A 14,430-nucleotide genomic window follows, 5' to 3' on the forward strand; every position below is an offset into this window, starting at 1 on the left:
TTATGAAATTTACAATAAAATGATCGGTGAATTTTTTTTCGATCAAAACATGTGTGGTTTATGCATCCGTTTTAGCATTTTTAATTTGCTCATTTTCCTATACTTTTAAGAAATGACCAATTTATTTTATCAAAAAAAAAAAAAGAAATGACCAATTTATTTAATTTGAGGATAAATACTAAATCTAGCTATTAGGTTTCAAGGAAAATACAAATTTAGCATTAACATATGAAATGGTACAAATTTAATCCTATAACGTTCATAAACAAAATCAGTTTTAGTAATACGTTATCTGAAATTAGAAAACTTGTTTTGTCTGGTATTTAACTGTCACTTCAGACATTCAAAATATCAATTATATCTAAGAAATTACAAAATTTGTATTACTAACAAAATTACAAAAAAAAATTGTTAGAAATTCTAAAAACTAAATCTGCTAACTAAAAGTTAATTAGAAATTTTATAGTCAAACTATCTACATTATTTACTTTGTTATTAATATAAAAAAAAACCAACAAAAAAATACACAAATTTGCTTCAATTTATCGATAAATTATGATCCACGACAATCCAGTCTTTTCTAAAAAATTTGATAGTACAAGACTAAAAATTGATCTTGTTAAACTTTCATACATTAATTATATCCCTTTAATTTAGTTCAGCTATATTTTAATTATTTAATATTAGAGAATTAAGGTATTATATTCATTTGGCTCCATAAACTAAAGCTTCAAAATCAATTAAGGTCCTAAACTATTAAAATCATCAATCAGATCCCTAAATTTAGTAAAAATTACCAATTAAGTCTTCATTATATCTTAAAATCAGAAACTTTTACTAGTTGATATGGACTATAATAATTTTTGTGTTGATTCAAAATGAGTTTGGGGAAAAAGTCTTGAAACTGTTCAACCGAATGAATTTCGATGAGACCTTAATTGATGATTTTTGTTTATTAAAATACTCAATTGATGATTTTTGTTTAGTTAAAGGATCTAATCGATGATTTTAATAGTTTAAGGTCCTAATTTGACTCTGAAGTCTTAGGTTGAGGAGCGAATTGGGTATTGTGCCTAGAATTAATAATAACCAGCGTTCCATTTCCCAAAACAAAGAAAAAGAGTTGAAAAATGGGCGACATTGAAATTCATCTGATAGTAAATGATTTCCCCATTCGATCGACAGCCAAAACGAAGACATGAACTTACAGATGAAGCAGCTTGTTCCGAAACTCCATAAATAGTTTGAAGAGATTCAAAATTCATCTGATTAACAAGTCAAAGGGAGCGATGAAAGATTGATTTAGCCTTTTCTTCTTCTTTAGAGTTTCCAATCCGCCATTAATCTAATCGATCATTCTCAGAGGGCATCATCTTCAAGCCGATCCTTTCGTTCCCGAAACAAACAGGTACATTTTTTTTTTCTATTTATTTGAGTATAAAAAATTTCTTAGTGAGCGTTAATAATTAAGGTAAATGGATCGATGGAAATAGATTTAGGGTTAATAAAGTTTGTAAAGTAAGCTCGTTTTCAAAAAAAAAAAAAAGTTTGTAAAGTAAGCTGATTTTTGATAAAACTTAAAATTAAGTAAATAAAATATTATAAATATGGAAAATATTAAGTGGTATAATAGTTTAATAAATACTAAAAGTAAGAATATTACTCCTCAAAACAAGTTAACTTGTATATGTTTTTTTTAAGTTTAGTGTACGATTAATTAAGAAATATAATTAATATTAATTAAAGACTTTATTAACGTTGTATTGTATTAATTGTCTCCACTAGTAATTTATCCGTTTTCAAGACAAAAAGTCAATAAATAGGGATATATTTAGTAAAAGTAAATATGCATAGATCGAAGCAAAATATGTATAGATTGACGCAAAATGTCATGTATCCTGCAACAAATAAAATTCTCTAGAAAGACATCTACCGTGGAAGGAAGGTAATGTATCCTGCAACAAACAAAATTCTCTAGAAAGACATCTACCGTGGAAGGAAAGTAGTAGTTAATAACTGAAACTGAAAACCCATGTGTTGGTTTGAGTTGTAAATGGATTAAAATTTGTAGGTTTTATGTTATGAGTGTGCGAATGGTATCTCATTAGATGTCTATTCATAGCAAAAATTCTAAAAAGGTTTCCGCACCCAATATTTAGTATAATGAATCACGTTCTCGTTATAAATTAATTATAGTGTATCGAATTTGGTTTGTCAAAATGTTATTTGTCACATTAAATTAATTGCAACAAATATTACGTTTGTCACACAGTATAGTAATCAATTACTAGTAACAAATATTACATTTGTGAAACTATAGTATCAATTAAGAGAAATTATACTCTACATCTGGCATGCCACCTCAAAACACTGATGTGGTATGCCTAGCCAATGAGATTAAAACACTTCAAGGAACTTCAATTCATTTTGGGTTTTTGGAATTAAAACTTTTTTTTAAAAATCAGATCCAAATTCTAGTTCTTAATCGCCTTTATCTTTTCTGGAATTAAAAGTATTGCCGCTGGTACATAGTTTCTCATCCTCCTTCTCCTCTCAACCATCAATTCTATTCAGTTTTTCACTTATCCTCTAGCAATGGAAGAAGGAAAAAATAAAATAAAAATAACAGACAAAGAAGAATTATAGAGCGTGGTGGCGGCCGGTGAATAAGAGTTGTAATTTTTACAGGCGGTAATCTGCAAAATTAGAGATGATTTGTTTGGTTTAGGAAGATTATCCGCATATAATTTAGAGGAAATACAATTTATTATTTTTAATAGTTGTCTTGTTTTCATTGGTCTGGCATACCACCTCAGATTTTGAGGTGGTATGCCTGGCGTAGAGTATAATTTCTCATCAATTAAATACAACAAATATTGTTAACTAATTTTTTCAAATCAACTCTCGCTTTTATAGACTTGTAGCAACCAAATATAAAAGTTTGACATAAACCAAAACAAGTTAACTTGACACCCGGCATGACCAGGCCGCTTCTGGCTGACTGAGCTAATCCTGACTCGACCGAGTCATTGCAGTTACTCCTTTCAGAAGCTTTGCTTGACCATCAATTTGAGGTCTTTCGCAATGGCTACTGAGTTGTTCCCCAAGTTTTAAATAATAATTTGATGGATCATGTCAGCTTAGAAACATTTGTTGTCATTAATAAATCTCAAGAAGAGCTATTAATAGGTCCTCAATTACAATGTCATATATTGTTCTAATTGATCCATCGGAAGGCAAAAGTTTAGGTTCTATATTGGCCCTTTTGGCTGAAAAAGTTAGTCAAAAGAGAAACAACGAAAAATTTAATAAAGTGTTTATATTTTATGGTGGATAAAGTCTAAAAAATTGTTGTTAGTTTATATGGTGATTAGACCTTACACTTTGGAAACAATGGGGCGTTTAAGTTCAATCTTATTGTAATTTGGGCTAATGCCAATTTATTGGTGTTGTTTCTAATTATTATTTTTGCTTCAAAAATGTACCTAGAGGGAGAGATCAAGGAATGACAGAGATTGCAGTAGGAGCTAAAATTGGCGAGGCCATCGTATCCAGAGTTACTGATGAGGCGATTGATTCCGTCTGGCGCCAAATTCGCTATGTGTGGAACTATAAAAGCAACATTGAAGACCTCAAGGAGCAACTTAATAAGCTGAAAAACGAAAGGCAGAGCTTGCAACACAGTGTGGATGAGGCCAAAAGAAATGGAGAACTAATTGAAGATGTTGTAACGAATTGGTTTCAGAGTGCGGATGATGCTATTGATGTGGCCGAGAAGATTATTGAAGACCATGAAAGTGCAAACAGGAGCTGCTTCATTGGTTGCTGTCCTAATTTGAAGACCCGTTACCAGTTCAGTAGAAAAGCCAAGAAATACACACCAGTCTTTGCTAAAGTCCAAGGAGAACGGAACTCCATCAATAAAATTTCCTATCTTCTGGATGTCCAAAAATTAGAGTCTTTGAAAGACTATGAGGCCTTGGAATCAAGAACTGATGTTTTGAATGAAATTGTGGGAGCATTGAAGAATGTTGACTTCAATTTGATTGGAGTGTATGGAATGCCAGGCGTTGGCAAAACCACGCTAGCTACTCAGCATCTTATCGATGAAGTCAAACGAGATGGTGTATTTAAAGTTGTGACTTGGGCAAAGGTGACTCAAACTGTTGACCTGAAAACCATTCAAGAAGAAATTGCAGCATGGTTGGGTCTTAAGTTTGATGTCGACTCCACGCAAGTGAGGGCAGTTCGGTTATGTGCACGTCTGAAACAGGAGGAGAAAGTCCTTGTGATTCTTGATGACATTTGGACAAGAATCAAATTGGAGGAGATAGGAATTCCTAATGACAAAGATAGTAAAGGATGCAAAATATTGATGACTTCCAGATATCGTAACGTCTTGTTAACCATGGGTGTACAAAAGTATTTCCGCCTTCAAGTTTTGCAGCATGAAGAAGCATGGCAACTCTTTCAGAAAAAATTGGAAAAGGTTGTAGATGCTGGCTTGAAACATATAGCATATGAAGTGGCACAAAGATGTGCAGGCTTGCCTGGGTTAATCACGGCAGTCGCAACAGCATTGAGAAATCAGGAATCGTGCGAGTGGAAGGATTCCTTGGAGCGGTTGAAGCAATTTGATCATGAAGAAATTGATGATCAAGTTAACTCAGCTCTTGAGTTAAGCTACAATTTCTTAAAAGCTGATGCCAAGTTAGTGTTCTTACTATGTGGTCAAAATGGACCGCTCAACATTGACATCAAATATTTGTTGAAATATGGTATTGGTTTGGGTATATTTAAAAGCTGCAACACAATAGAAGCCGCAAGAAACAGGTTACATTCATTGGTTAATGATCTTAAAGCCTCTTGCTGGTTGCTAGAAGCTGGTGTTAAGGATGGTGTACTGCATATGCATGATCTTGTTTACAACTTCGCCATCGCAGTTGCAACCAAGGATCAACCTGTCATTACCAGCAATAGAATGAGCGATTGGCCAGAATATGATATATTGGAAAATTGCACGGCGATCGTGTTGACTGATGGCAAAATTCCTCAGTTTTCTGGAGTTCTGAATTGCCCCCGGCTAAGGTTCTTTCTACTAAACAATGGGGATTTGTCTCTGGAAATTGGGGACGGTTTTTTTGGAGGCATGAAAGGGCTCAGAGTCTTGAATCTGAAGAATGCATCTTTTTCCTCATTGCCTTTGTCATTTCAGTTCCTTAAGGACCTTCAAACATTGTGTCTGGATTCTTGTGTCTTGGAAGACGCAACTTTAATTGGAGAGGTTAAAAAACTAGAGGTTCTTAGCCTTGTCAATTGTACTATCGTTTGTTTGCCAAGAGAAATAGGTAATTTGATTCATTTGAAACTTCTAGATTTGAAGGGCTGTTCAAGCCTGGAAGTAATTGAGCCAAGTGTACTTTCAAGCTTGACCCGACTGGAGGAGTTGTACATGGAAAACAGCTTTGTAAAATGGGAGGACAGTGAGGTAAACAATGGTAAGCACAAGAATGCGAACTTGACTGAATTGGCGAATTTACCCAAGCTTGTCACTATGCATATGCATATTATGGATGAGAAGATGTTGCCAAAAGATCTACCTGTAAAACAATTGGAAGATTTTAAAATACTTATTGGAGAGGAGTGGGACTGGAATGCTGAATATAAAACTTCAAGAATGTTAAAGCTCAAGCTCAATACAAGCGAGCATTTGGAAAGGGTGAAAGGTTTTTTGATGAGAACTGAAGACTTGTATCTGGATGACTTAAAGGGTGTGGAGAATGTGCTCGACAACTTAGATGAGGAGGGTTTTCCTCAGTTGAAACATCTGTTCATTCAAAACAGTCTAGGTATTCAGTATATCATTGACTGGAGAAGTCTGGGCCATGTCACTGCTTTTCCTCACTTGGAGTCGTTATCTTTGAACAATTTGAATAAATTGGAGACGATTTGTAGTGCTCCATTAAAGATGAGGTCCTTTGGCAGTTTAAGAAGGATAAAAGTGGGGAATTGTAGCTTATTGAGGAATCTCTTTTCATTCTCCATGTTCAGAGGTCTTGAAAAGCTAGAAGAACTTGATGTTAGTAGCTGCAAAATTATCAAAATGATTGTTGGAAATGACAACGATGACAATGGAATAGATGAAGCGATTAAGTTGGAACAATTACGGACACTGACGCTGGATCATCTTCCTCAGTTTGGAAGTTTCTGCTCCCAAGTGCAGAGAATGCAGAAGCCAACGATAGCTAGTGGGGAGATCATTTCAGGAGATGAGCTTGAAACTCCATTGGGGCTTTTTAATGATAAGGTACGGTAGTTATCTTGTGAATGCTATCTCTTTTTTCCTCCCTTAGGATTTATTCAGAGATAGAAGTTCTCTCTTTTGACCAAGAGGTCACGGGTTGTTGTCGTGTGACCAAGAGGTCACGGGTTCGAGTCTTAGGAGCAGCCTCTTGCCAAATAAATTGGTAGGGGAAGGCTTGCTCCCAGTACACCCTTGTGGTGGGACCCCTCCCCGGACCCTCGCTCAGCGGGGACGCGTAGTGCACCGGGCCGCCCTTTTTATAGAAGTTCTCTCTTTTGTCTTACTTTTGCTCTACATGATGCCTTGTCAATGAATTAATATATACATCCAAACCTTTGTTTTCTAATCTTCAATGAATATCTCACTATTGCCATTTATGAGTGCCTTAGTTAGTATTGTAAATTTAGAAAAGGCCAGCTAAATTGGAGTTAATTGAAAATTTTAATGAACAAATGATGTGCAAAATTTATTGACCAATGATATAATTAATTTACTTCATGTTTCATGGCTCTTTTTTTTTCCTTTTTCCCTATAACACATCAAAGCTTCTGACTACTATTTTTAGAGATTAGTTTCCATGCACTAGCTAGTGATCTGTTCTGTCCTTTCATTTCCTTCTACTAATTTTTTTTTCTTTTATGTTTTTTGGCAAATTATTTTGTATTTAAAAGAATAAGATGGATATTGTGGTTGTGATTGTGATTGCAGATTGAATTTCCCAATTTGACAAATCTGATGCTGCTATCGACTAGTGTGAAGAATATATGGTCTAACCAACTTAGAGATATATCTCGATACACTAAAAACTTGACAAGCTTGATCGTGGACGGCTGTTGGAATTTAGGCTATATATTTACGTCATCCATGGTACAAAATCTTGCACAACTGGAAAAGCTAGAGATAAGCAATTGCGGTTCCATGCGAGAAGTAATATTTTCGGGAGTGGAAGAAGAAATGATGATGACAAGGAAGATTTTGTTCCCAAAACTGGATGTTCTAAAGCTCAAACATCTTCCAAAACTGGAAAGGTTTTGCTCTGGGAATTTAATTGAGTGTCCTCTATTGAATGTTTTACGGGTAGAGAGTTGCCCTTATTTACAAACATTTGTCTCTAGCTCTATACAGACTGATGTGGGTGTCACAGCTCTCTTTGATGAAAAGGTAATTTATCTATTTATTTCTTTTTTCCTTTTTGCTAGTTCTGAGTAATACTTGTGGCTTCTTAGTTTTCTAACCATGTAATTGTGTCATATCTTTCTTATCAATCATTGTCATAATTATGGGATTCGTATTTTAGGTTTCATTTCCTAAGTTGGAGGAATTGCAAATATTCCACATGCATAGACTGGGGATGATATGGAAAAATGAATTCCTAGCAGCTGGTTCCTTTGAAAAATTGAAAGTGTTGAAGGTCGAACATGCCAAAGAGTTGTTACAACTATTTCCATCAAATATGTTGATCAGAGGATTAAGGAATCTAGAGGATGTGGTTGTGAAAAATTGTGACTTAATAGAACAAGTGTTTGATATGGAGGAAGTGATGCAAGTGAAAGAAACACTTGTGCTACCATTAAGAATTTTGAACATGCAAAACCTGCCGATGTTGAAGCATGTTTGGAATGGAGATACCTATGCAATGAAGACTCTCTGCTGGAGCAACTTGCATTCAGTGACTGCTTGGTATTGCTCTAGTTTGAAGAGTTTGTTTCCAGCTTCAATAGCGATAGATCTTCTACAACTTGAAGTGCTCGACGTAAGTTTTTGTGAGATATTAGAGGAACTTATTGTTGGGGGATTAGAACCATCTCCAACCTTCGTTTTTCCTAAGCTAAAGTTCCTTGAGATTTGGAAATTAGATGAGTTGAGGAATTTCTATCCTGGAGTTCATACTTTAGTGTGCCCAGTGCTGGAAACCTTGTGGATCCATAGATGTCCAAAATTGGAGCTTTTTGCTTTTGAATCTCCAATGCAAGAAACACATGCCAAGAGCACAACTGGGGTCCAACCCCTTTTCTCTTTCAGACAGGTATATATGTTTTCCCATACAATTCAGTGTGTCAAATTCATAAATCAGGAGATAAATGTGAAAGAATTTAAAAAATAAAGGGATTCAAGGCTCTAATGTCTATGCATACATTTTTATAGACAATAATTATAAAGTTCAAGTTAAGTTTTCCTAAGAAATATATTATTTCAATTGCTGAGTATTTTCATGCATTTTGTTGTAAACATTTGAGCACACAGATTAAAAAAGTAAAATGTTTTAATCATGTACTCCCTCCATTCCATTATATAGGTCATTCTAGCAAATTAGTTTTTTCCCTAAATATAAATCATTCTAGGATTCCAAGAACTTTTAGTTTAGTTTTTTGGTCCAAATATTAAATTTTTTGTATTGATGCATGTGTTTTTTAATATTCCAATGCTTATTCCCCAATAGTGATATGAGAGAGAATTTTTTTTTAGTTAACCAATATATTTCTTAGGAGGGCGAGCCTTGGCGCAACGGTAAACGTTGTTGTCGTGTGACCAAGAGGTCACGGGTTCGAGTCTTAGGAGCGGCCTCTTGCCAAATAAATTGGCAGGGGAAGGCTTGCCCCAGTACACCCTTGTGGTGAGACCCCTCCCCGGACCCTCGCTCAGCGGGGACGCGTAGTGCGACCGGGCCGCCCTTTAACCAATATATTTCTTAATTTGTATGAAATACACTAGAATGACTTATATAATGGAATGGAGGGAGTATTATTTAACTATAAATGATTTCTTGAGATGCAAAACACCTTAATATTCTCCCAACATTAACAGAGGGATAGTTTTTAAAAAAGAATTATATAATTTATGATTTTGTAAACTGCAAATAATTTTTGTACGTATCATTGTTGGTGATGTTGATATTAATTAACTGATATTAACAGCTGGTACCCAACTTGAAGAAAATGAACTTGAGTTACAAGGAGGCCATGATGATAAATCAAGGTCACGTACCCACGCAGCTGTTTCACAGATTAGAAGAACTGGAACTCCAATGCTTCCATGATAAATCATCAAACCTTCCATTTGACCTCCTCCGAAAGTTTCAGAATATTAAAAAACTGTACGTGAACTGCAGTGATTTTGAAGAGCTTTTCCCATGTGGGCTTGCTGGTGATGATCAAAACGTTGGGGTTCTTGCACAGATACGATTCTTGGAATTGTGTAATCTTCCTATTATGAGGCATATATGGAATCAAGGGTCCCAGCATAAACAAGTTCTTCAAAATCTTGAAAGTTTTCGCATTATTCTTTGCCATAAATTAATCAGTTTGGTACCATCTTTTGCGTCTTTCCAGTATCTTCAAACATTGGATGTGCAAAAGTGTGATGGACTGATGAACTTATTCCAATCAACAGCTGCAAAAAGTTTGGTGCACATCAGAACCATGAGCGTCAAAGAATGTAATATGGTGACGGAAATTGTAGCAACTGAAGGAGATGAAATACAAACTGAGATTACTCTCAGCAAATTGGAAAGTCTAACACTTCATTGTTTAAAAAGCCTCATTTGCTTTAGCTTTGCAAATTGCCCAATGAAATTCCCATCCCTGACAGAGGTAATTGTAACACAATGCCCCAAGATGAAATTTTTCTCTCGGGGAAACATGTACGCCCCAAAGCTAAAGAAAGTATATGTAACAGAAGAAAGCGACAAATGGCGTTGGGTTGGGGATTTTAACTTAACTATAAAACAACTGTATGTGGAGAGGGTAAGTTGTGATTGATAAAATCCCATTCTTTTGCAATTTTGTTTATTTTATGTGTTGCTTTAGCTTGATGTACCTTTTTTTTTCTTATATAAAATTGATGAAACGTTAATTTCAAATAGCATTAGCTAACTTCACATTTTTCTTCTTATAGGCTGGCTTCAATGGCATGCAACATTTGCAACTCTCTGAATTTCCTGAGTTGAAGGAGAACTGGCTTGCTCAACTTCCAGTTGAGTTCTTTTATAAATTGACTTCATTAGTGGTGGATGATTGTGCATTCCAGTCAGTTGCTATTCCATCCAATCTACTATCTTTCCTTATTGCTTTGGAAAAACTTGAGATAAGAAACTGTGATTTGTTAGAAGAATTATATGATTTGGAATGGCTAAATGCTGATAGAAGCTTTGGTTATTTGTCCAACTTAAAAGAGTTTCAATTGATTGATCTACCACAGTTGAGGCATGTGTGGGATGAGATTCCTAAAGATATGCTGGACGTGAAGAACCTCACATTGTTGAAATTCCACAATTGCAGCAGTTTGAGAAATATATTAACTCCTACCATGTGCTTGGGCCTTGTACAACTCAAAAACTTACAAGTCACAAATTGTCAGATGGTTGAAGAGATTATCGCTCCACCTGCATCAAAAGATAGAAGGACGATTGCTCCTACTATCGTATTTCCTTTATTGGAATACATTATTTTCCAGGATTTGCCAAACTTAACTGGTTTCTACTCTGGAATTGGTTCTGTGGAATGTCCTTGCTTGAAAGAGATCACCTTAGTGGGTTGTCCACAAATAAATATCAGCAATGCAGTTGCTGAGTCAAAGGTCAGTCATTTATCAACTTATCTTCTAGTGATAAACTAAATGAAGCCTTTTGTAAAATTGCAAAATGTTTGACTAGTCTAAACATTTTGTCCACAGGTTGTTATTCCTCACCTGGAGAGCTTGAAACCATTATCAACTGACATTCAGGACATATGGAATTGCCAAAGTTTGACGAGCTTGATGGTAGATGGTTTTAGGAATTTGAACTTTCTGTTTTCATCATCTGTAGCTAAAAGTCTCGTACATCTCAAAAAGGTAGAGATTTCAAACTGTGGGATGATGGAACAAGTAATAGCCATGGGAGGACAGGATGAACAAATGATGATGAGACTGCTAAAATTAGATTTTCTGAAGCTCAAAGATCTTCCAAAACTTGCACAATTCAGCATGTGTAATATGCTTGAATGCCCTTCCTTGAAAGAGCTGCAAATTGAAAACTGTCCTCAACTAATGGCATTTGTCTCCGATTCCTCAAGTTCAAATGTTGTACCCAATACTGAACTCCAAATAACAACTTCTCTCTTTGATGAAAAGGTGGTTCATGTCCTTTTTATTTTTTGTTTTGTTTTTTTTTTAATTTGTGTTCTTATAATTTTTTTCCAAATAAATACCTTTTTTCATTTATATAGTATTGCATAAAAAATCAATTAATTCCTCTAAAAGTAAAAAGGTTGTTTTCATATACAGGAGCTACTGTTGTGATATTTTCTTTGCAATGATCCGTCTTCGCTGCTCTGATTTGGTCTAACATTCTATAGCTATTAATATAGTATATAATCAATAAAATGCAGGTTTCATTCCCCAACTTGAAGAAAATGCAAGTTATCAAAATGGATAATTTGAGGATGATTTGGAGCAACCAGCTCTATTCAGATTCCTTTGGCAAATTGGAAGTAGTGAAGGTGGAATATGGTAAACAACTAATGGAAATTTTTCCCCATAATATATTGGCAAGACTCCAAAATCTCAAGGATTTGGTCATAAAGAATTGCCATTCACTAGAAGAGGTGTTTGATATTCACGGGCTGATTAATGCAAAAGAAATGGAAAGAGTAACAAGTCAGTTGAAAAGATTGGAGATCCGGAATGTGGTGAATTTAAGGTGTGTGTGGAATGAGGATACAAAAGGAGTTGTCTCGTTTGATGAACTAAGCTCAATGTATGTTTGGAATTGCCCAAATCTAAAAAGTCTCTTTCCGTTCTCAATTGCTAAAAGCCTACAACAACTTGAACTCCTTGAATTGGACAGTTGTGGGGTTGTGGAACTGGTTACAAAAGAGGAAGGAGTAGTAGAAGAAGCTCCTGAGTTTGTGTTTCCTCGTCTTAAGAACTTGGATCTTTGGAAACTAGAAAAGCTTGAGTTTTTCTTTCAAGGAAACCACACCTTGGACTGCCCAGTGCTGGAAAGGTTGAGTGTTTATCGTTGTGACAAATTGGAGGTTTTCACTGAAACTTTGAAGACCCCATTAGAAAAAAAAATGGACAAATCGCTGTTCTCATTCTCCAAGGTAGACCCTGCATCTTTTGTCTTTTCATCTTTTTGAAACAAACTGCAAAAGGAAAATGGTAGTTCTTTCTACTTCAAAATTTGGACATTTCATGCTTGTTGATTGAACATGCTTTTGCTTTATTGTTTTCCAGATAATCTCCAACTTGGGATATGTGTCCTTGACAAGCAAGGATGCCTTGATGATAGAGGAAAGCCAGTTCCTGCCAGAACTTTTTGACAAACTTAAGGTTGTTGAACTACATTGCTTTCATAGTAAATCGGACGCCTCTCCTTCTGATCTGCTTAAGTTGTTCCATAATATGGCAACACTGTATGTAAGGTGTAGTGTGTTCAAGGAATTGTTCCCAGGGGAAGGACTGAACCAGGCTCTTCAAACTCTTAAGTTTTTGAAAGTAGTGGCTTGTGGCAATTTGATTAGTTTGGCACCATTCACAGCTTCCTTCCAGAACCTAACGGATTTAGATGTAGAAAATTGCAGAAGATTGGTTAGCTTGATGGGACACTCAACAGCAAGAAGCCTCGTGCAACTCCGAACAATGGGTATAACATTTTGCGACAACGTGTCAGAAATTGTTTCGAATGAGGGATCAGACGATGAATCAAAGGAGAAGATTGTCTTCACCAGATTAGAGAATTTGAGACTATCTAATTTGCCAAGCCTTGTTAGCTTCTGCTCAGTAGAATGCAACTTGGAATTTCCCTCTTTGACGCAAGTAATTGTAAGCAAATGTCCCAACATCAAGGTTTTCTCTAAAGAAGCCTCAACCACACCAGAGCTGAAAAGAGTACAACTTTCAGAAACAGATAAAGGGCATTGGAATGGCAATCTTAACACTACCGTGCAGCAGTTATTCACAAATCAGTGAGTGAGTGATACATTTCTATCTGTTCCTTTTAATAGAATTTCCACTCTTCTTATCTAGTATTTTCTTCCTTTTAAATTTGTTGAATGCATTCAGCTTTTCATTTTAAATAAGAACAGTTATTCTATGTTCTTAAACTATCTATTTCTATTTGAATGTTCACTTTCAACATTGAGGGGATGTGTGCTGGTAATATGTTTGATCTTTAGCTAATCGATCTCTAGTGTTTTTTTTATTGTTCTTATTGATTGTGAACAATTAATTTACTTGTCAAAATTACAGAACCATCCAATTAATTAACTTTTTAAGTTCTAGTGTATCATAGTTTTGTTGTTGTTGAAATTAATTAACTGTTATGACTGTTACAACTGTTTCATTTGATGGATATTATGACCATAACAGCCATATTTACACCCATATAAAGGTATCTCATTTCTATTTTCATTGCTCTCATTCCCTATCCACGGGAGATGATCGGTATTAAGAAATAAACATGTATAAGTGGCCTCTTTTGATTGGTCGGGTGTATTACACCGGGAGTAAAGTAGAATTTCTCTTCCCTCTCAATTCTCTTAGTGTTGGAAGTTTGTTAGTCTGTTATAGTTTATTACTATTCTGTTATAGTTTTCAGTTGTGATATCTTGCTGATGTGGCAAATTGGTTACTAGCTTATTCTAGTATCATCAATAAGCTTGTAACCCTATAATCATTCAATAACAGAACTTCATATTATCCCTCTTCTAACTTTTTCTAGATGGTATCAAAGGTTGGTTAATCCAAGTAGGGTGAGAAAGAAGTTAGATTGAGAATTATTTTGATCATCATGCCTTGTTGCTGCCGAAGCTATGTTGAATCTTTGCAAACTGAAGCAAATGGCATCATTCCGTGCCAAATCATTGAAGCAAACACGAAAATTGCGCACAAACTTCTAAGAATCAGAATTATTTTGATCATCAATAAACTTCAGGGCTCTTCCGATTGTAGCCATTTGCATCTATTTGATGGTGCAAGCTCTCTCATTCTCTAAACTTTTAACTTCTCTTATATCTCTTGTATACATTCAATCAAAGTCAGATTACAGTTTACTCATTCATCAATTTGACACTACTATCACAGTTGTACTGGTTTATGTTGATGGCCTCCTTATCACATGAAGTTGTCTGTCAGCTATTGATAAA

At 35.2% G+C, this 14,430-nt stretch overlaps 1 protein-coding gene across 2 annotated transcripts; it reads left to right on the top strand.

The window, feature by feature from the left end:
• Nucleotides 1-1,094: 1,094 nt before the first annotated feature.
• LOC136205616 (uncharacterized) lies at nt 1,095-14,176 on the top strand. 2 transcript variants are annotated; one of them, XM_065996290.1, is made up of 10 exons: nt 1,095-1,408; nt 3,490-6,307; nt 7,013-7,465; nt 7,602-8,330; nt 9,220-10,047; nt 10,199-10,879; nt 10,976-11,413; nt 11,671-12,387; nt 12,521-13,255; nt 14,007-14,176. In XM_065996290.1, the coding sequence occupies exons 2-9, from the start codon at nt 3,506-3,508 to the stop codon at nt 13,253-13,255; spliced, it is 7,383 nt and encodes a 2,460-aa protein (XP_065852362.1). In that variant the 5' UTR covers nt 1,095-1,408; nt 3,490-3,505; the 3' UTR covers nt 14,007-14,176. The 2 variants fall into 2 exon arrangements, with proteins under 2 accessions (XP_065852362.1, XP_065852361.1); XM_065996289.1 differs by lacking the exon at nt 14,007-14,176 and having other exon boundaries at nt 12,521-13,576.
• The last annotated feature ends 254 nt before the right edge of the window (nt 14,177-14,430 follow it).

Source organism: Euphorbia lathyris, chromosome 9 (assembly GCF_963576675.1).
Source record: "Euphorbia lathyris chromosome 9, ddEupLath1.1, whole genome shotgun sequence".
NCBI classification, from domain to species: Eukaryota; Viridiplantae; Streptophyta; class Magnoliopsida; order Malpighiales; family Euphorbiaceae; genus Euphorbia; species Euphorbia lathyris.